Source organism: Balaenoptera musculus, chromosome 8 (assembly GCF_009873245.2).
Source record: "Balaenoptera musculus isolate JJ_BM4_2016_0621 chromosome 8, mBalMus1.pri.v3, whole genome shotgun sequence".
NCBI lineage: Eukaryota > Metazoa > Chordata > Mammalia > Artiodactyla > Balaenopteridae > Balaenoptera > Balaenoptera musculus.
Genome location: NC_045792.1, coordinates 30,176,498 through 30,197,729, shown reverse-complemented (window position 1 = coordinate 30,197,729; position 21,232 = coordinate 30,176,498). Strand labels below are relative to the sequence as shown.

Sequence of the window (21,232 nt, the reverse complement as noted above, 5' to 3'; positions counted from 1 at the left end):
TAATAAGCTACACTACATTACATTCTAACAACTGCAGATAGGACATTATAATGATTTTAATGTCTAGACTAGTCATTATGATACCACAAATCTTAAAGTTCTTAACAGAAAAGAGCCATTAGCAAATTTATGCATCTAAGCTCAGTTTAATTCAATTAAATGAGATTTATTGAATTTTGTGCCCAACACTATTCTGTTTGTGCGGCAAGCCCTGGTTATCTGTAGAGGGTGTCCTCCTGAGGATCCCAGGGAAAAACAGAAATAAGGAACAACAGATTGAACTGGCCCATTTCCTTGAACTCTAGAAGCCAGGAGGCGGGAGAGGAAGTGGTACCCCTCCTTTTTGCTGCTCCGCTGGGAAGATGACAGTAATCTTTACTGGGGTTGCAAGTCTGTATTTCTGTACTGATTCATTTCCATAAGTTCGGTGTACTGTATCAGCTTCCTAGAGCTGCTTTAACAAAGTATCACAAACTTCGTAGCTTAAAACAACAGAAATTTTTAAAATCACAATTTGGAAGTTACAAATTCAAAATCAAGGTGTCAAGAGGGCCATGTTCTTCTCTCTGAAGGCTCTAGGGAGGATCCTTCCTTGCCTCTTCCAGCTTCTGGTGGTTGCCGGCAATCCTTGGCATGTAGATGCGTCATTCCAATCCTGTCTCTATCTTTACATGGCCTTCTTCACTGTGTGTCTATGTCTCTCCTCTTATAAGAACATCAGTTTTTAGGCCTACTCTGATCCAGTATAACCTCATGTTAACTAATTACATCCTCAAAGATGCTAGTTCCAAATTAGGTACATCTGTAAGTACCTGGGGTCAGGGCTTCAACATACCTTTTTTGGGGGACACAATTCAATCCACAACAAGTATCAACAACATTTCTTTCCAAGAGTGGAAACTAGCACCACATTTTTGGCAAAAGACAATGTGTACTATTTATGTTGTTCATAATCCTTACTTATAACCAAAATCCAGTGCTAAATTACATGTAGCAGTTACACTTAAGACATATTTAAAAGACAAGAATAAATGGGCATTTTAGAAGTCAAATAAGCAAGTGAGGAAATAATGAATATTGAGGTGGCAAAGAAGGCTTAATTTCCTTCTCATTGTGATGGATTCACTAAACTGAGGTGGAATATAAGACAAAATCAGCCTCTGCAAACAGTGGAATACTCCAAACGTATTTTCAGTGAGGATCGGTCCAATGAATACAGTCAGAGCAAACAATATTACTTATTGTTGAGAAAAGTATAAATAGGACACAATGTAATAGATATGCAGATTAGAGCTCCCTTCCATATTCAGAAAATGGACACAAACGCACTTGATTTTGCTTCGGCTTTATCTACAGTTAAGCCATCTATTGCTTCTTTCAACTCTAGTAATCCTACGAGTACTAAGATCAAATGCATAATATCTTGGTCCACTGAAGAAAAAGACGAAGGCTATAAGAAGAAAAAAAAAAAGATATAATGTATTGAATTAGCTTGTAGCAGATCTTAGATGTTTTCAATTAAAAAGACCCCACTCCTGTCCTAATATAACTTTGCAATGCAAATGAGCTACTTAAAAAATTTTTTAATTTATTAAGTTTTTTTTTTTTTTTCTACTTACAATTCTTCTGGAAAACTGCATCAACTCTACTTTCTATTCCTTGAAAGCTACTTGCTATGCTTTTGGGATAACCTGGTTCCATGGATTGACTTTGGTCATCATATCTGATGAGAAAAAAAAATTGTCCCACATTTTAAGACCAATACAGTGTACAGTGATTAATAGTTTTCTTTAAATTGTATGTAATTTACATAATGCCTTCACACATATTTTCTCATTTGTTCTTCACAATGTCCTATTTACTGGGAAACTAACAGTGGTTAACTTCTCTACCTAAGGGTACATACATATTTATAAAATATATGGGTATCACTAATATGAAAACAGGCTTCTGATTGTTGGGGCAGTGTTATTTTCAAAAAGGAGAACTTATATGTTCTAAGGCTTTTACTTAATTGGTTCATAGTCTCTCTCTATCTGAATAAATATAAATAATAATTTCAAGTTGGGAATCAAGTTCCGTATAACATTTGCTTGAGTGTAGTAGAATTTAACTCTTAGAATTTAATGAATAAATGAGAATTAGCCTAACTCTTTCTTTGCATCCCATTTTAGTGCTTTATTAAAGTTTGCTCTGTTTCAGGATATAGAATCCTCAATATCATTGTGCAGGCATCTTAACTTTATAAAATTTTCAAAAGCCATAGCGACATCAATCATCTTGTGAAAAAGAATGCTTATCAGAGACCACCTAGATATTTTAAACCTTCAGATGCCTGATCATTGATGGTTTGTAGAGAGGGTAAAGAAACATAGATTTCAATCTCTAATGGACAAAATAGTTTATCTTACCTCCAGAATTGGTTGTTTACAAAGAAGTATGTCTTTCCCCCGTAGGAAACAGCTGCATCTATTGCTTGGACACTGCATGGGAAGCCATAGTTTACTATATTCTTGGGATAACCTTGCTGAATATCATAGCCACTTACAGCCCAGTATTGATTGCCTGCCAATGATTCAGGTTATATGTTAGATAAAGTTTTACCATTCCTATAAAATGTATACCAATTCTTAATCTTTGCATAAATTCATCATAGAAATGAAAATGGAAAAAATAGTCTTGAAATGATAGAGGTGGTAAAGTCAAGACCATTGGGCTATGATAACTCTAGGATTTCCTAGCACCTCTAAAACATTTCCAACTTCTTAGCCTGACACTCAGGGCCCCACACTTGAACATCTTATCTCATGTGACTTCTATACAGAGATTAAACTAGAGCCTTGGGGAATCTTAGAAAATTATATCTGGGATGAGGGTGGAGGAAGGCTAAAGGTGGTCTAATCAAGTGTTCTCATTTTGTAGGTGAGAAAACTGATGCTTGAAGAAGGTACAACATACTCAGGTTCATACAGCATTTAGTGGTGGAGATGCGACCCAACCCAGGTCTCGTGACAAAAGCCCAGCCAGCCTAACATTCTCCTTGACTCATCTCCTTGAACCTGGAAGGGACCACAAAGAAGTCCTGCCCTTCCCTTCAGGAGGAACTAAAATAAGATGAAAACCTTAGGCAGTTACCTTTGAATACGAAGATTAGGTCCCTGTCAAAATCCTCATAAGCAGCCTGTATACCATTTGGCAGGGATGGCCACAAGAGAGAAATGAAATTGAGTTCAACTCTTCGTAGGTGAGGATGCTTTCTCCAGAAGTACCTATGGAACACAAGGGAGAAAACCACACACAATAGTCTAAGCAGGCAGCTTCTGTGAGTCTTGGGCTGGTATTGATCCTATAAGATTGCTGGGAGGATATAACATACAATGAAGGCAATGCTTCCAGCACAGTGACCAGCATATGGCCAGCGCTTTATGGTGATACTGTCCATCTGGTGAGTACTTTACAGTTTTCAGAGGAGCTGGTAGGAGTGACCTTATTTGATTACATTTTACATTGCCCCCCTCCTCACACATTGACAAGTTTTATTTTGTTAGTCTCTTTCATTATTGTTGCTACAATATGATGAGAATATTTAGAATATTCTAGCAAAAGCAATACAAGTACACTCAGCCTGTGAGTACACAATCACAGAATAGCCAATGGAAAATTGAAAAATTCAGTCAGATGATTTTCCCTGCAGCTTATTAGGTGACAGTTTCCATTCACTTGAATGAATTGGGTGGAATTGAATGCTATTTTGGTGTTGGGTAAACCCAGCTATAGAGTTCCCAACAGCTAGAGTCCATGTCTGTTTACATCATCACAAACATCTAAATGCTTACAAATGTTTTAGCTTTTTTTTTCTTTTCCTGGACGTTTTGATTTACCCAGAAAGCACTATCAATTCCAACGAGATTCATATGCATAGAATTCAAAGGAAAAGCTGAGTAATGTGTAATATGTGACTTAATTAGAATCCAGTTTTAAGTTATGCCAGTGAAAGAAGTCAAAGGAAGGAATAGTTCATTCTTATACTTGTCTTTAAAGAAAAGTATTTCTCCGCGGAGTGTAGTGATAGCATCAAATGTCAGTCTGGGGTCACAGGCTGTGGGTGTGGTTGGTCCAGTAGGTTGGACAGGGTTGCTCGAAGGTCCTGAAAGTAAAAAGGCTTTTTATAAGCATGAGTCCAGGGTGAATTTTGGTGTATTTCAGTTACTTCTCAGGTTGGTGAAGGGTTTCATATGAAAAGAAATGCTAGCTGACTATCCTATAAGGCGTTAAAGTAATCACACATTAGGCCCTCTTAAAAGTTTTATTTTTTTAAATTAAAAAATAAAAGAGGGGGGTAAGATGAATTGGGAGATTGGGATTGACATATATACACTAATATGTATAAAATAGATAACTCATAAGAACCTGAGGTATAGCACAGGGAACTCCATTTCACTGTACAGTAGAAACTAACACAACATTGCAAAACAACTATTCCCCAATTAAAAAAAAAAATTAAAACAAAAATAAAAGAGTAATGGTGGCTTTAGGGACAGTTCCAAGCTAAGTTGTGAAATAAAGAAATCTGAATTCTTCCCCCTCCCTTATGCCAGTTTAAAATTAGAATCCCATGCTTCTTTCCCTTCTTGTCTCCTCTTTCTGCATTTTTAGTCACTCAGTATCTACTTTCTCCTTTCTCACTAAAATCCACCTTCTGGAAAGAGGTCCCCACAGCATAAATCTAAGTCAAAATTTAGCAAAATATTTTTCTATAAGTATTTAAATTTTAATGTATTTTCCCATTGTAGAATGAAAGGCTGCTAACAGTTCAAATATGGGTGAGTGAGGAAGGGAGGTGTTTTCAGGGGAAAAGGAATTGGGGAGTAGAGGCAGTTAGACTAGGTCTCATCGTTCCTGAAAATTCTACTGTCATGAATAAAATTCATAGTTGTGGGACCCTGGCATGCTTGGTTTTGTACTGCTGTCCCACCAGAGAGGGAGAATGTTTTACACAATTCGACTCCACGACACTCCCTTCCAATCAACACTTAAAACTTTTTTTTATTTTTTTTATTTTTAGAGAGCTGCAAACCTCTTCTCTGGTTTCTTGTTCTTACAGTCACTAGGGGGCAGGAGGGCAAGAGGAAGGAGAGATGCAATGGTCTTATCAGACAATACTTAGACAGAGGCAAAGGCCACTATATCCCTCCCTGAAAAGTATCAGTCCTGTCTTTAAAAAATGTTTCTTTCTCTCCATGCTCCATCCCCACTCCCCTCTTTCCCCCACAGACAACAATCTGGATATGTTCTATCTATCTATCATCTATCTATCTATCTATCTATCTATCTATCTATATGTTTGTTAGCATGTTTCTTGAAAATACCTTGTTTTGTCTATGTACATATTTAATTTGTGTAGATTCATGTATTGTGTAATTTATACACTGAGTAATATGTATCATTCTATTTCTTTTCCAGGAAGCACAATGTTTTAAAGACTCATCTATGTACATCTGATTCAGTGCTTCTCAGTGCTGTACATTACTCTATGGCAGGCATCCACCACATTTTACCCATATATTCTCCTCCTGATGGACTCCCAGGTGCCCTCTAACTTCGATGACCATAGCTAAGACTGCAATGAACGTCCTTGACATGGCCAGGTCTCACCAGGTACTGCTGCTCTTCAGATGACCTTACCATAGATGGCCTGAATGCCACTGATGTCATCTTGAGGGAGCGAGTAGGTGCTGGGCTCACTGAAAGCGTAGTTGGGATACATTAAGGCACCAGGGTCAGAGGAATGAGCCAGCCCCAAGGAATGGCCAAATTCATGGGCAGCAACAAGAAACAAGTTGTAATCTGAAATGCAAGCATGTGTGGTGAATGGCTCCAAGTAGATTGAAGGGTGGTGGAAATAGGATCTCAAGGAATGCAGCTTCTGAGCCAAAACTGCCTGGAGAAACAGCCTTTCCCATGCCTGCCTTTTTCCTTTTCTCTTCAGGCACACGAAGAAATGGAGATTAGAAGGAATCAAGGTAGGGGTTATAGGTTAAGATTAGGTGAGTATGAGCTCCTCACCAAATCTTAGAACCAAGAAAGACTGCTGCCTTTATTCCAGTTCCCATATTTCATGGGCCTGAGGCTCAGGGAAATGATGGCAGGGTCATCACAGGTCTCATGACTCTCAGAAGCCCTCTCCTCCCATGCACCCACACCTACCCCTCTCCAGTCTCCCAGGCCCAGAGCCCCATGAGGAGAGTCTCAGTCTGCCAGGCAGCAAGAGTGGCCTCAGATGCAGAGCTGACTCACTTTGGCTCCCTGACCACTCAGCACCAGCTCTTCCTTGATTCTGAGCTCTCCAGGAAGCTTCAGGAATTTTCCACCAGAAAGAGACAAACGCTGCTTCTTATTGCTTCCTACTCTTATCTTTTAACTTCCATGCGCATAGTGCCTTTCTTTACTGGGAGCTTAAAAACTTTCAAGGCTTGCACTTCCTGTCAAATAAAGCCCGAGCTCCTTTGCCAAGTCCAAGACTACTCCATTTGGCTCCAGCAGACATTTGAAGACTAGATTTCTGATGTGAATCCTTCACTCCAGCTAGTCTATGCGCCATTTCACAAACACACTGTGCATTTTCTTACATGTCTACTTAAAAAACAATCATAGTTGTACAGCACTTTCTTATATGCTAGGAATTGTAATAATATTTAATCTTAACAACATTTTTATGAAGAATTGTTAGATTACTTTTACAATAAAGGAACTGAAGCCCAGAGATTTTTGAATACCTTGTTATATTGGCCTTGCAACTAATAAGTGGTAGAGCTGGGGTTGAACACATGTATGATGGCAAGACCTGTGTTCTTACCACCATGTTCAACTTCCTGATGATAATTAGCCTTGTAATATTCTACCCATGCACCAAGACTTTCTTTCTTGATCATCACATCCTTCCATTTTGCATTTGTAAATGCTTTAAAAAACATCTTTGAGTGTCTGGAGTACTGGGCAAGGGGCTCTGTGAGATTTGTCATGGTGCATAGACTAAAAGGGGAGATGTGTGCAAACAAATAGAATGAACAGAATTAAGAGGAAGGCAGTTAGAGAAGAAAAAATCAAGGCTGTTTTTATTCTGAGAGGAAGGCTTCATTTCCAGCTGAAAGACAGGATGGGTGTGGCATTTGACGTAGCATGGAAAGAGTGATTTTGAAAGGTGGGGCTTAGGGTGTGGGGAAAGGCGTTTCAGGAAGAGGAAGCAATGTGAACAAATGTAGGGCAGTTGGAAAGCACATGATGTGATCTAGGAACAGTGAATGTGCCATGTGGCTGCTGTGTGTGAAATACGAAGACAAGCCATGAAAGATGAGTTTGGAAGATCTCGAAGAGCTTTCAGTGTCAAGTGAAGGTATGTGGACATATTTGGCCTAGAAAATGTAAACCCTGGGCTTTCCAAATATAAAGATGGGCTTTCCAAGGACAAAACTTCTTACAGTGCTGGGGAAAATTAGAGGGAGCCGAGATCGGAGGTGAACAGTCCAGGTGGGAATCTGGACCAGTTAATTCCAGTAAGAGGTAATGACCATCTGAACTAGTGGGGAGGGCAATAAGAATGCAAAGTCGTGGGGAATGTTTATTATCTTTGGGTACTCACAGCTCCTAGCACAGGGACTTAGGTAGAATAAACACTCAGAACATTTATGTTGAGAAAATGGTGGGAGGAACAGGTCCCAAGCAATGGTAAAAGGCTCCTTTCTTATTATTTTCTAAAAAGTGTTCTGTGGCCTCTTGTTACCCTGTAGCCTTGTAAAGTACCAAATGGTCTGAATATACCTCTCCTTATTCTCAGTTCTTCCCTTCAGGTCGTCTTCTTCTTACTCTGAGTCTTCTCCTGAAAGGGGTAGTTTGCTATATGGAAACATATCATTGAAAAAGAGCTCCACGAAGATGAAATCACTAGATGAACGAGAATAACTAGATGGTTGCTCCTTCCTAAATAGGTCAGTTTTCTAAATAAACCAATTATTTCTGAATTTCCAAAAATAGGAATCTTTTTCAAACATCATTAAATTTCACAATATTAAAATATATACCCTAAAGCAGTGGTAAGCAAACTTTTTCTATAAGAGTCCAGATAGTAAATATTTTAGATTTTTATGAGCCGTATGGTCTCTGTGTCAACCACTCAGCTTTGTTATTGTGGTATGAAAGCGGCCATAGATGATACATAAACAAAAGAGTATGTGGCCCTGTTCCAATAAAACTTTATTTATACAAATAGGACCAGGAAGGACTTAGCCATGATCTGTTGTTTTCTGATTCCTGCCTTAGGAAACAAGGTCAGAATTTAGCTTCAGGATTTTTTCTAAACCTAAATTAACTTAGTATCTTGAGGTAGCAAGAATTTTAGATGATCAGTTTGTGTGAGTGTGAAATGTTACAATAACTTGGCTGTGTGTGTGTGTGTGTGTGTGTGTGTGTAGGAGGGCAAATTCTAATGTGGAAAAGTTCATTTAGAAGCTGCATGTGGACATAACCTTGGTTAACTTACTTCTGGAGGTATTGGTCCATGTTTCTTCTGCATCAAAATGAACATCTCCTCCAATACCTGGGCCTGGCTGAAAGGCATGAGCAAGGATTCCATTGGGTCCATCAAATGGAGAATTGTCCCCATGATCTGAAATAAAACGATTTGTATTAGGTATTTGCCAAGTCTCAGGTTAGCCAGGGAAAGCAAAATCGAGCATGACTGCTTGGAGCCTACCTCCTTGGAGAAAGGCAATCTTGATATCTGCTTCTTCCTGTGAGGTCTTGGTGAAGTTCAGGGGTGAAGCAAGACTCCAGAGTTTAAAGGCTTTCTCAAGAACTGTTTCCACTTCAGCCTCTGACAAGTCTGGGGTATAGTTAATAATCCTTCAAAATGAGAAGGTGTGTGAAGGGTTCATTATTGTTTAGAACAGCAGTCCATCAGTAGATTGAACTGCTCTAGTTTGGTGTTTATGCATATGTGATATGCTACCACTGAAGAGGGTGCAAGGAGGGGGTGCAGGACTTAGGGTTGAAGACAGATGTAGGTTCTGGACCAGTTACTACATGTCTTTAAACTCAGTTTCGTTATTCATAAAATGAGGATAATAGAATAGTACCCCTCTCATAAGGTTGTTGTGAGATTAAATGTATGTAAAGCATTTAGTTCACTACTTGGCAAATAGTAGTATTCAACAAACATTGGGTATCATTATTATTGTTATTATCATCAAGATGCATGAATGGTGGGGCTAGATTCTCTCCAGCAATGATTAAGCCTTTTTTGGGTCCTAAAGTGAATTCTTAGAGAGACAGCCTAACATTGCCATAGTCCTCTTTAGATTGATCGAGAAAGAAGACAAAAATGGCAGGCTTTGGATTGAAAAGAACCCATGGGATCTTTACCCTTTCATCCTCATACTCATTCACTAGAATCTAAACTCTATAAGAGCAGGGATACTTATTCATTTGTTTCTCTCTAGTGTATTCCAAATCCTAGAACAGTGCCTGACACGTCATAAGAGTTCAGTGAACATGGGCTGAATGAGTGAATTCTGAAACTCTAGATATATTACCTGTAGGTCAGGTCAGTTTGTTTCCACTTGGGGTTTCCTGGGGTTATCATAAAATTGCCAGTATCCGGCACTCCACAGCGAGGCTTTCCCATCATCTCCAAGGTTTCCTCATTTGGCTTCCCTGTTATGTTCAACCCAAAGAATCGCTGCATTTCTTTAAGCTTCTCAACAATCACACTAGTGCTGTTCTTCCTTTCAGACTGATATTTGTACCTTGGTAATTGGTAGAACTTTTCTAGGTAATTCTGGAAAAAGCCAAACATATAAGAGATTTGCTGTGAAATTTCCTTCTGTTCTCTGTACATTTTGCATTCCTTTTTAAGTTATTGCAGAGGTCAAACCAAAACGAATAGCCTGATAGTCACAAAGATAAAAGCACAAATTTTCTGGTTGACTTGGAGAGAACATTGCCTACTGGAAAGAACAGTCCATCCATTCAGTGCTACAGTTAATATTTATGCATAAAAACAGGTATTTCATAAGGTGTGAGTTCCACATCCTCAAGCAAAATGCTAGTACACAGTCAGGAGACTGCCTTCTTATTTTTATTAAAAAAACAAAACAAACAAAACAGCATCAGCATTTATTGACTCCTTGAAGTATTAGTCACAGCAATGCAGATTCTCTTTTTTAATCCTCTTTTCACTACTGTAGAGAAGGTTTAATCATGCACATTAAGACATGAAGATGCAGAGAAATAAGGAACTTGCCAAGAAGATAATCAGGTCCCAATTCACCAGGTTGCTTCTCAAATGAGAATTAACAGCTTCACAAGAAGAATTCCAAGCATGTTTTGGGACAACAGCAGCATCACTGTCATTAGCATTTTATCCACCACAGTAACTCTTTGGGAGGAGCCAAAACTCATTAAGAAGTTTCTGAGGGGTGTTAACGAGCCAATTATGAAACTTCTTTCTCTCACCTTAAGCATCCTTAAGTGGCACTTTGCAAGTGACACAGGACAGAGCAATTTTGTGCTCACACAGGCTTTGAGATCAGATAGATTTGGGTTCAAATCTTAGCTCTGCCACAGATTAATTTTGTGTCCTTGGACACATCACTTGGATGACTTCAGATTCACATTTGTCTCTAAAGTGGAAATAATAATCCGCCCTCATAGGATTGTTGTAGGATGAAATGAGACAATGTTTGTGAAATGCTGAGCAGGGCGCTTTGTACAGAGTAAGTACTTAATCACTTCTATTAGCCCAGGGGTTACTGTTATCATTGTAAGAAATATATTTTTTTTAAGTGAAAGAAAAAAATCAACAAGAAGGAATGCTTTTCTAAAACTGTCATGCTAAGAAAATTGTGCACGACAAACTTCTGACAGCATTTCCTTGTGTTTCTTTACAAATTTGGCCTGACTTTCATACTGTGAAACAATGGAAAAAAGCTATCAGTTTTGCTTTTACAGTGCTTTCAAGAGTTTATAAACAGCCCCATAACCTGGTTTTAGGAAATATGATTACGCTATGAACTGATTTCTAGTTCCTTATAGTTTCCCATCCTCGCACTCTTATGTACACCTGAGATTTTTGGCTGCAAAGACAAGTCCATATAGAAAGCACCAGTCATGTAGTAACTGTGTTACAGATACACTAGAAGGGAAAATCTTAGGTAAGTGAGAAAGAAAATCATTTTATAATTAAAACCATTCCTTCTAAAAGTTTTCCCCAGCTGCAGCAGCTCAGCAGCAGTATTTTCTGAGGGTTTGAAGAGCCCAGCTTGTTTGCATGCCCGGCTTTCAGAGGGCCCAGCTTGGAACTCTCCAAATCATTGAAACCAGACGTTTAACCTCAAACAAATCATTCACATAATCCTTTCAGGCTGCTTTAACTAAAAAGAGAAGAGAACCCAAACAATTTCCTCATCACCAGCAAATCAACCGCCCACCTAATTGATAGTTGAGTTACCTGAACAATTTTTGTAGTTTTCTCTTGTAGGGATTCAGAATGTACTAGAAAGGCCTTGGAAAGCTGCACGTGGAGTAACAACAGAAGTGGAAGCATCTTCAGACTGAACATGGCCTTGTCTTCAAAAACTACCTCTCCTGGCCTTCCTTCTGCCCCTTCTTCTGATGGGTACCCTGAAGTTCAGAGCATCACATGTCACTCACTGCTTTCATTTGGTCCCTTATAAAGCCCTGTCTTAAAACAATTGCCACATCAGGAATGTGAAGCAACACGGGTTAATTACACTCTTGACAGTTTTGCAATGTTATAATGTGATCTAGTACCCCCAAATAGGGGAGTCTTTTAATGGAACAAAAGTACAATTTGCTACTCTGTTTTGGGGGTTTTTAGATATTTACTTTTGCAAAATTGTCTGGTCAAGGGAAAGGAATAGGAGACTAATTCTGAAGTTAATGAACAACAGTTACATTTTCTGGGCATGTCAGATGCTGAGGCTGTATTAATTTATGCAGTAGAATATTGTTTGATTAGTGGTAGGTATCTTGGGACTAAGGAGCCTAACTAGAGAATCTCTGCACTTACCCACCCTTGTTGTAGGTGAGGAACATGTGTGCTTGTGTGCGTCGTGACAAAGCTGGATGTATATGGGGTCCTACAGCAGTTTCTGGAGGTTGTGGTTTTGGTGTCAATGTGTTTTCTGCAAGCTGGATTTTCCATGTGAAAGACAAAGAAAGTAATACTGATGGTAATGATAATAATGATCATTTGCTAAATATTTATTATGTCCCAGACTTACATGCTGTATGTATGTGACCTCAGTCCATCCTCACAAGACCTTGGGAGGTAGATGCTATTATTATCTGCATTTTGCAGATAAAAAGCAAATCCAGACAAGTGAGATGGCTTATATAAATCACATGCTAACCTTGTGGAGGAGCCAGGATTCAATTGGAGGGGGTATGTTTAGAGGCTGAGCTGGCAGCTGCTACATCAGGCCCTGTTTTCTAGTCTTCCACTCCAGCACCCGGCTGGCCCACGATGGAGCAGTAGCTGCAGGGCGGTAACAACTGGGAGGCCTTGGCTTGTGTTCATGGAGAAGACAGGGAGAGGGAGCATGAGATGCCTTGTACACTCCCAAGGGAAAAGACCCTGAGAGGACTTTCAGGCAATGCGGTTACGTAGCGGCTGTATTGATCAGAGGCCCTTGGGCCTGCTTTCAAATCACGTCACCTGGTCCCACTTATTCTGACTCTATGTGCATGTAGATTGCTACCATACACAGTCTTTGTATATATTCATTTACATATATTTATATATACAGTTGACCCTTAACAAGGGGGAGGGTTAGGGGTGCTGACCCTCTGTGCAATCGAAAATTTGCATGTAGTTTATAGTCAGCCCTGTGTATACTCAGTTCCTCTGTATCCACGATTCCACATCAGCAGATTCAACAATGCTGATCATGTAGTACTGTAGTATTTACTATTGAAAAAAATCCAGGTATAAGTAGACCCATGCAGTTCAAACCTATGTTGTTCAAGGGCCAACTGTATTCTGTAAGGGCAGGTATTCCTGTGCATAAATGTATATGTCAACATGTATGATGTATAACATGTGTTAATATATTATTTGAGATGCTATGGTAGGTGGTTCAGTTCCCTCCTGAAGTCTCCTAGGAGCTTTTTAAACAATCCAAAGAAATATGTCTTGGGTTAGAACCTATCTGGATAGCAGATGAATGTTTATCATATAGATTCTTACATTCACTCAAGAAACATTTCCTGACACCTGTTGTATGCCAAGTGCTGTGATGGGTACTAGATTATTGAAGATAAGTTAATAGTGGTTCAGATGAAATACTGTGGGAGTCTGGAGGAAAGTGCAATGATTGGGTTAGGTAGAATCAGGGAAGGCTTCATGAGGGATGTAGCATCTGAACTTGTCCTCAAAGGAAAAGTAGAATGTGGATGTGCAGAGATTTGGGGATCTATTCCTTGTCCTCACGTGCTAGTTTTTTCCAAGTGGTTCAAGCAGTTCCAAGGTCATGATCATTTTAACCCTCCCTGGGTACACAACTTAGTCATGATGTGGTTTCCTCTGCATTAGATCTTTAGTGAAAAAACCTTTTCTTCCTAAATGAGAATGCTTTAATATGGGTCTACCCTATGTTGAGTTATTTTGATTCACTGCCTTGTTTATAAAGTTTATAAATGTACTTTCTCCTGAACATAATGGGAAGCAATTTAGACAAGAATCCCAAACTTTGGTAAACTCAGTTCTCTAGTGTTTGTGTAAATGTTGTGTTACAAACCAGAATTCCTGGATTTGGATCCCCGATGACAGGTCCAGCTCCAGTACAGTGATGGAGAAAGCCACACCTGTTTTCAGGGCCTCCGCCTTCTGCTTTCTGAATTCTTTCTCTACACCTGACCTCCCCTCACCTCCACAGTGTCTGCACCTCCCTTCTTCTGGTGCCTGGAACCCAGAGTTCTCTCAGGCTCTCTCTCCTCTGAAAACCTGCTTCTGGGAAAAGACCAGCTATTAGTCATTTTCACTTTAGTGTACACTTAGGGGACATTTGCCTTTTAAGCCAATTTCTTACTAGAAAAAAAAAAAAAAAAAAAGACAAACGAGCTAACATTTTTTTTTAATGAAGTCTTTGTTCCCCATAATATGAATTTCAGAGCAAGTAAAAAAGATGGTGGAAATTTAGTTTTGGACAGAGACAATGAATGACAATGGAGGACCATTCTGTCTCCATAATGCCACCCCCTGTAGAGAGCAACCTTGTCTGATCATCCAATGTGCTGTTCCACAGCAGAGGTAGCAACTTGTAATTTTACAGATTAGTTTTGCTTTTTCGGCCCAACAAGAAGGAATTGATTGCATAGATATAGTTTGTTTTCTCTTTAGTTTAAAAAAAAGAAAAAAGGAGAAGAATGTGTCTAGCTAGCTGGGATGGGCATAGGCAGCAGGGAAAGCTACCTGGAGGTGCTCCTGCGTGCCTGAATCTTGAAAGCTGAGTGGGAGTTTGCCAATGGGGAATGTGAGCGGTAGAGGAAACAGCACACGCTAAGTACAGAAGTTTACCCAGTGACGCAGGTGGAACTTTGATTCATTCACAGGCAAAATGTCTTCTTCATCAAGCAGTTTTGAACTGTGATGATCAGGATGGACGTCTCTACCCCCTGATCAAATGAACAGATAATTGTTGGGGTCAGTTGTGGTGAAGGTAAAGAGCATCAGATGTGAAATTATACTAACTGGGTTCGAATTGTAGTTCTGCCACTTCCTACTTATGTAACTTTTAGCAAATCATCTAAGTTCTTCTGAGCCTCAACTTCCACATCTATAAAACTGGGACATTTAACATCTCCCTCGTATGGCCTCAGGAGGATTGGATGAGACAGTGTATGTGGGAGCTCCGTGTAAACCCTCCTTTGCCCTCTTCCCTGTATTGTGAGTGTGATGAAGTTATGGCCATGATCATTCTTATGTCCATTCTATAAGTGGAGTTAGCAATGTTGAAAAGCTCCTCTTTTCCAGAAAGAGAAGTGCTTCAAGGTTAAGCCACTGAGTGATGAAGTAACTTCCATACAGCTTCCTTCAGCATCCAGAGCTCAGGGCAGCCAGGGAACATATGTGTGTAAGTTACACACCCTTCACATAGAGTATAAATGATTAAGTTAAAAATCACACAAGCCATCATGTACTAAACACTGCACTAAGCTGGCAGTCTTTCCTGTCAAGTGAGGGAATGTGTGTAGTGTCTTTACTCTTAGGACTCAGCCTTAGATGTTGTCTATATATTATCTCCCTTAAGGTTCATAATAATGCAGGGAAGAAGGGGTTATTATCCCCATTTTAAAGATAAGGAAACTGAGGTCCAGAGATCTGATTCCAACATACCTTTCCATTTATCTTTCCTGGTAATCTCCCCTTTGTTCTCTCAGTGAGGAAAAATTCAAAATAAGGCAATGGTTCTGTCTTGGCTCTACATCAGAGTCTGTATTAAAAATACAGATAAGTGTGGGACTTCCCTGGTGGTCCAGTGGCTAAGACTCCGAGCTCCCAATGCAGGGAGCCTTGGTTCAATCCCTGGTTTGGGAACTTGATCCCACATGCATGCTTGCAACTAAATATCCCGCATGCGGCAAGGAAGAACCCGTGTGCCGCAACTAACACTGGGCTCAGCCAAATAAATAAATATTAAAAAAAACACAACAGATAAGTGGGCTCCACTCCAGCCCCTGAGTCTGAATCTCTGGGGTGGGGCACAGGCATACATAATTTTAGGGAGCATCCCAAGTGATTCTGAGAATGAGTTAAGAACCCCGTTGTAAGAGAGTATAGAGAACATACGCAAGAACGTGAACATCCACACCTTAAGGGTTCAAGAGAAGGCACAATCACACTCATTGAAGAGATCAGCAGAGACTTCATGGAGGGAGTGGCCTTGAGATAAATTTCAAACAATGGACTGAATTTTGGCATTGATATTGAGGTAATGAGGGTGGAATTAGAAGAAACAAAGAGCCAAGGCAGAGACATGAGAGACTTAGTATTCTGAGACGCAATTTCAATGTGTGTGTATGTGTGTTCGGAGTGGGGGTGGGGGTCGCCACAAATCCGACAAGCTATTCTTGGACACCAGCAGGGTTTCTGAGAATTCAACTCAGTCCTGACACTACCTGGAGAGAATATCTGATTCCACAGGTTATGAGTTCAGTTCTACAAGACTCTCCCCCACCCCACCACTTCAGACGCCAGTCAGAAGCCCAAGTTATCACCTGTACTTCTGACCAACTGGCGATAAATCAGGCATTCCCACGGCCTTCTCCTTGGGTTTGATTAATTTTCTAGAACAGCTCACTGAACTCAGAAAAACATTTTAGTTAGTAAACCACTCATTTATTATAAAAGGATGTAACTCACAATTAGCCCAAAGGAAGAGATGCATAGGGCAAGGTATGTGGGGAGAGGCACTCACTTCCACATGGCCACCAACCTGGAAGCTCTCCAAACTCTGTCCTTTTGGGTTTTTATGGAGGCTTCATTGCATAGGCACGATTGATTAAATCATTGGCCATTGGCAACTGACTCAACCTCCAACCCTCCTCCCCCGCCCCTCTCCCCAGAGGTCAGTGGGTCATGCTGAGAGTTCCAACATTTAATCACATGGTTGTATCTTTTAGTGACCAGCCTCCATTCTTAGGTGTTTTCCAAAAGTCACCTCATTAATAAAAGACACCTTTATCACTCTCAACACTTAGGAAATCCCATGGGTTCTGTGAGCTGTGACTCAGAAACTGTGGCTCTGAATGACCAAGTATATATTTCTTATAAATCACAATATCACAGAAACCTTGGTTTATATGTGGAGACTAACAAGGTACTGGGGTTGTAAGGATAGAATTCATAAAGAGAAGCAGGTTGGAAAGGTAGGCTGGAACCAGATGTTGGAAGGGCAGGGACTGAACATCAAAAAGGTCAATAAAAAGCAGTCATTGTTGGTTTCTGGGCCTAGTGATGATCTGAACTGAGTTAATAAAGCTAACCTGGTCGCAGTGCCTAGGACAGACTAGGGTGGGGAGGAGAACAATTAAAGGGTGGGATAAAAGTTTTAGTGAAAGGACCTGGCCCTGGTAGTGGCCACAGGTCTTCCTACAAGAAGAGGAGAGACATCTCTCTTTGTTCAAGGATGGGTGGTGAAGAAATGAGGTTGAGGAAGACAGGCGGGAACCTGGGTCACCACACCCCTCATCTCTGGGGCAACCACTCACATCACAGACATGCACTGGGGAATCTGCCCTGGATAATATCTATTGTCTGGATAATATAAGAGCTGTTGTCTTGAGGATGGCAGGTGGGAGCCAGGTCAGGGCTTGAGCCTGAAGGAATTGGACGTGACTTACAAAAGCTGTGGTAGTACATTCAACTGGCAGGTGAGGCCAGTAAAGCCTGGCTGAGCAGCAGTGATGGCCCAGGCCTGTGAGAGGGTGGCTACAATTGGCAACAAGGATCCAATCCCTACCTTGTTTATTAGCTTCAAACATTTCCATTTACCTCCCCCCTCCTTTTCAACTCCCCTCCCAATTGGAGGGTGTTGAGGATAAGACAAAAAGGAGAAAAAAAGTGACCCAGCGATAGTCAATAACTGTACACATACCCGTTTGATAGAGACCCATGAGAACAGACCACGGCATGATAGGCATTTCCATTCCAAGCTGCTCTGTTTCTGGTGGGAGGAAACTGCTGACTGAATTTGCCCAAATTCTCTTCCCTCCTCAAGCAGTCCTGCTCTGTGGCTGAGATGTCTCATTTTTCGTTTCTCTTGAGGTGTGTGTTTCCTGAATCTTCTCCACTCTCGGTTATTTAGCCTCATGCCTGCCTTGCTATACCAAGAGATACTACCTCCTACCATAGGCAAATTACCTCAGTTTCTCTCACAAAAATCTGATTTCCCTCATCCCAGACTCCTGATAACTGCCCTTTCTTGTGTCCATGGATCTCTCTTTGTATTTCTACACCAGAGCCTGTTCTCTTTAAACCTTCTCCCCACTCTTTTTCTTTTCCCTCATTGACGCCTTCCCCTCTGTAAATGCCGTCAAGGCAAAACAAAACAAAACACAACAATGGCCTTCTCATCACCACTGTCCTCGCACTCTTCCCTTCACACTCAGATTCTTGGAGGCCTCAGCCAGTGCTTCCTCACATGGCACCCCTGCTCCTTGTCCCCTCCTGGCCCAGCCTCCCCCCTGCCTGGCACCACTGGAGTGGAGAACTCATCTGAATAAACTCTGTCTCACATCTTTAGGGACTCCACTTGATACTGTTCTCCCTTGTCTTATCAATGGTTCTCAACTTTTTAAACCTAGAATATCAGAAAGACACCACATAGGCCTTTTGGTGACTGGCTATCTACATACTGCTGTGTATTAGTTTCCTGTGGGTGCTGTAACAAATTACAATAAGTTTAGTGGCTTAAAATAAGGCAAATGTATTCTCTTACAGTTGTATAGTCTGAAGTCTGATATGGGTCTCACTGGGCTAAAATCTAGGTGTCAGCACGGCTTTGTTTTCTTCTGGAGGCTCCAGAGGAGAACTGGATTCCTTGCTGCTTTCAGCCCCTAAAAGCTGCCTGGGTGCCTCAGCTGTGACCTCCTTCCTCCGTCTTCAAAGCCAGAATGAGTGCTTCTCTTTAACCCTTCTTCTGTCATCACATCTTTCCCTGACCACAGCTGGGAAAGGTTCTCTGGTGATTAGATTGGGCCCACATGGGTACTCTCCCCAGTTCAAGGTCTTTAACCTTAGTCACCCTTGTAAAGTCTCATTTGCCATGTAAATTAGCATATTCACAGATGTCCAGGGATTTGAGTGTGGACATCTTTGAGGCTGTCACTGTGCCTACCACAGGCAATAATTTTCAATGGGAAGAGATGGGGGTGGCCAGTAAATGTGTGGAGTGACTGCACAGAGAAGGGCACCTGAGAATCTGTGGGTCTGCATGTGGTTCGAAAATCCTTTAGGAGATCATGCCCTATAATCCCAGAATGACCTACACCACCCTGGTCCCCATTTTGACTTTCAATGTGAATACTTACTAAACACCCATTATAAATCAGGGGCTGTAGTAAGTGCCTTTGCAAGATCACTTTAATGTAAATCTCTTAAGTATGGGTTTTTAAAGCAATACAAAAATCGAGGATCAGAGAGGTTAAGTGAATTACCCAAGGTCACGTGGCTAGCAGGTGTGTAATGTAAGTGGATTTGGGAATTCAGTTTTTGTTTCATAATTTCGACTCCAAACTCTTTCCATTAAAGCTCAACAAAGTGAGACCCCGGAGGTCACCTTTTACCTTAGTAGCTTCTTTAGTTCAAATGTTACACTAAGGTCCCCATAAGAATATTCCGACCCTTCCTTCCTCCAAATTCTGCAAGTGTGGTTGCCTAGCACATGAGGACAGAACTTCAGAGGAGCCTGAACTGAAGTCCCAGGGCCCTCACAGGCAGCTAGTTTATCTTTTGTATGTGGAGTGGAAGTCTGGACACCTGGGTTTGACCACTTTCTACCACTACTTGACCTTGGACAAGTTCCTTTATCTCTGTGCCTCAATTTCACATCTCTGATTGGCCACTTACAGCTGTGGAACCTTGAACAACTCAACTTCACATCAGTAAGCCTCAGTTTCCTCCTGTAAAATGGTGGCAATAGCACCTACACAGTATGAATGTTGTGACGATTAAATATAGATTTGCATGGAAAGTGTCTGCACATAGTGCAAAATAATAGATAAGAGTTCTCTGACAACTGAATAGGAAAGTATCTCACAGGACAGCCATGGGTTCTAAGGAGGTAATAGATGAAAAGCAGACTATAAACCACAAAGAGCTATTCAAAAGATTTATTTTATTTTAAAAGTATTCTAGTAATACAGGAATATGCTGTTAAAAAAAAAGAAAACAATTTCCAACACGCAGAAGTATGAAAAGTAAATGTGAAGTTCCCCAAACCCCCAACCTGACTCCACTCCCCTCCTCTGGAGGTGACCACTGTTAAAGTTTTGATATCTACATCCAGACATTTTTCTATGCCTTAATGCTAAAGATTAAAGATTGTTATTAGATATAGAAGAATTTTCCAGGACTACAGTGTGTCCTGAGTGTAAAATGTCAGATTCTCCAAGGCTAGGCTGGTGTAGAGTAGTAAACAAGGCCTAAATCAAGTCATGGAAGAGACCTGTCACCCTTAGCCAAGCTAGTGGTGGTCATGCCCATGTAAAACCACTAGAGGGAGTCCAGAGTCCATCTGTGCAGTGAGCTGTTTGATCAGGTCAGTAGTCTGAAACAGAAACGTGAACACAGATGGCCGTTATCTCATTTAGCGAGGGTTTGAACGAGGCAGGTTAGTTGGAGAACTGAGCATTGGAGACTCAGCCAAGGCTCATTAAAATGCATAGTTGGCTGTAGGTGAGAATACAGAATGAGAAACTCCACAGAGTGGCCACACACTCCCTAAGCACACAATTTTGTACCCCATTAACAGAAGAACATCTTAATGTTATGTTGTGGGTAGCAGTTTTAGAAGGTCACTGATAGGGCCATCTATGGTCACACAGTGGCTGTCATACATGTCACAATTTGCTTTGGGCAATTTGCACAATTTGCTGGTAGAAGAAAATATTTTAAGTCTGTCAAATAACGGTTGAAGACTTGATGACTACCTACCATCAACAGGAATGAGGTACAGAAGAACCTGCAAGAAAATTGATATCCGTGCAGAGAAGAGAAGGAAGTATGGAAATGATTTCTTTCATGTTTCTGTTCCACTGCTACCTTGGTCTGAACCACCATCATTTCTTGCCAGGACAATAGGCCTTCTTGTTTCTATTCTGGCTACTCTACAATGTATGCTCAACACAGCAGTGAGCATACATTGCTTTGCTCAAAATGCTGCAAGAGGTCCCAATTTTGATTTTACCCAGAGTGAAAATGAAAGTCCTTCAATGGATTACAAGGACCTTTCTGATCTGGCCCATCTCTTACCTCAATTCCTACTCTTGGCTTCCCTTGCTCTGCCAGAGCCTCATCAGCTATTTGCTTTTCCTTGATTCCATCATGCATGTTCTATCTTAGGGCCCTTGCCTTGACTGTTCCCTCTACTTGAACACTCTTCCTCAGGTTTTCACATGGCTAGGTCCTGCTCTTCTTTAAGTCTTCTCTTAAAGG

General features: G+C 40.8%; 1 protein-coding gene across 1 annotated transcript; it reads right to left on the bottom strand.

Annotated features, from left to right (window-relative positions):
- Window positions 1-1,346: 1,346 nt before the first annotated feature.
- On the bottom strand, window positions 1,347-11,614 carry MMP8 (matrix metallopeptidase 8). The gene is made up of 10 exons (XM_036861456.1): window positions 11,504-11,614; window positions 9,588-9,832; window positions 8,750-8,898; window positions 8,537-8,662; window positions 5,686-5,847; window positions 4,030-4,147; window positions 3,136-3,269; window positions 2,412-2,565; window positions 1,620-1,723; window positions 1,347-1,450 (listed from the first exon to the last, which is right to left on the bottom strand). Exons 1-10 carry the CDS (start codon window positions 11,612-11,614, stop codon window positions 1,347-1,349), a joined length of 1,407 nt encoding a protein of 468 aa, XP_036717351.1.
- Window positions 11,615-21,232: the final 9,618 nt, after the last annotated feature.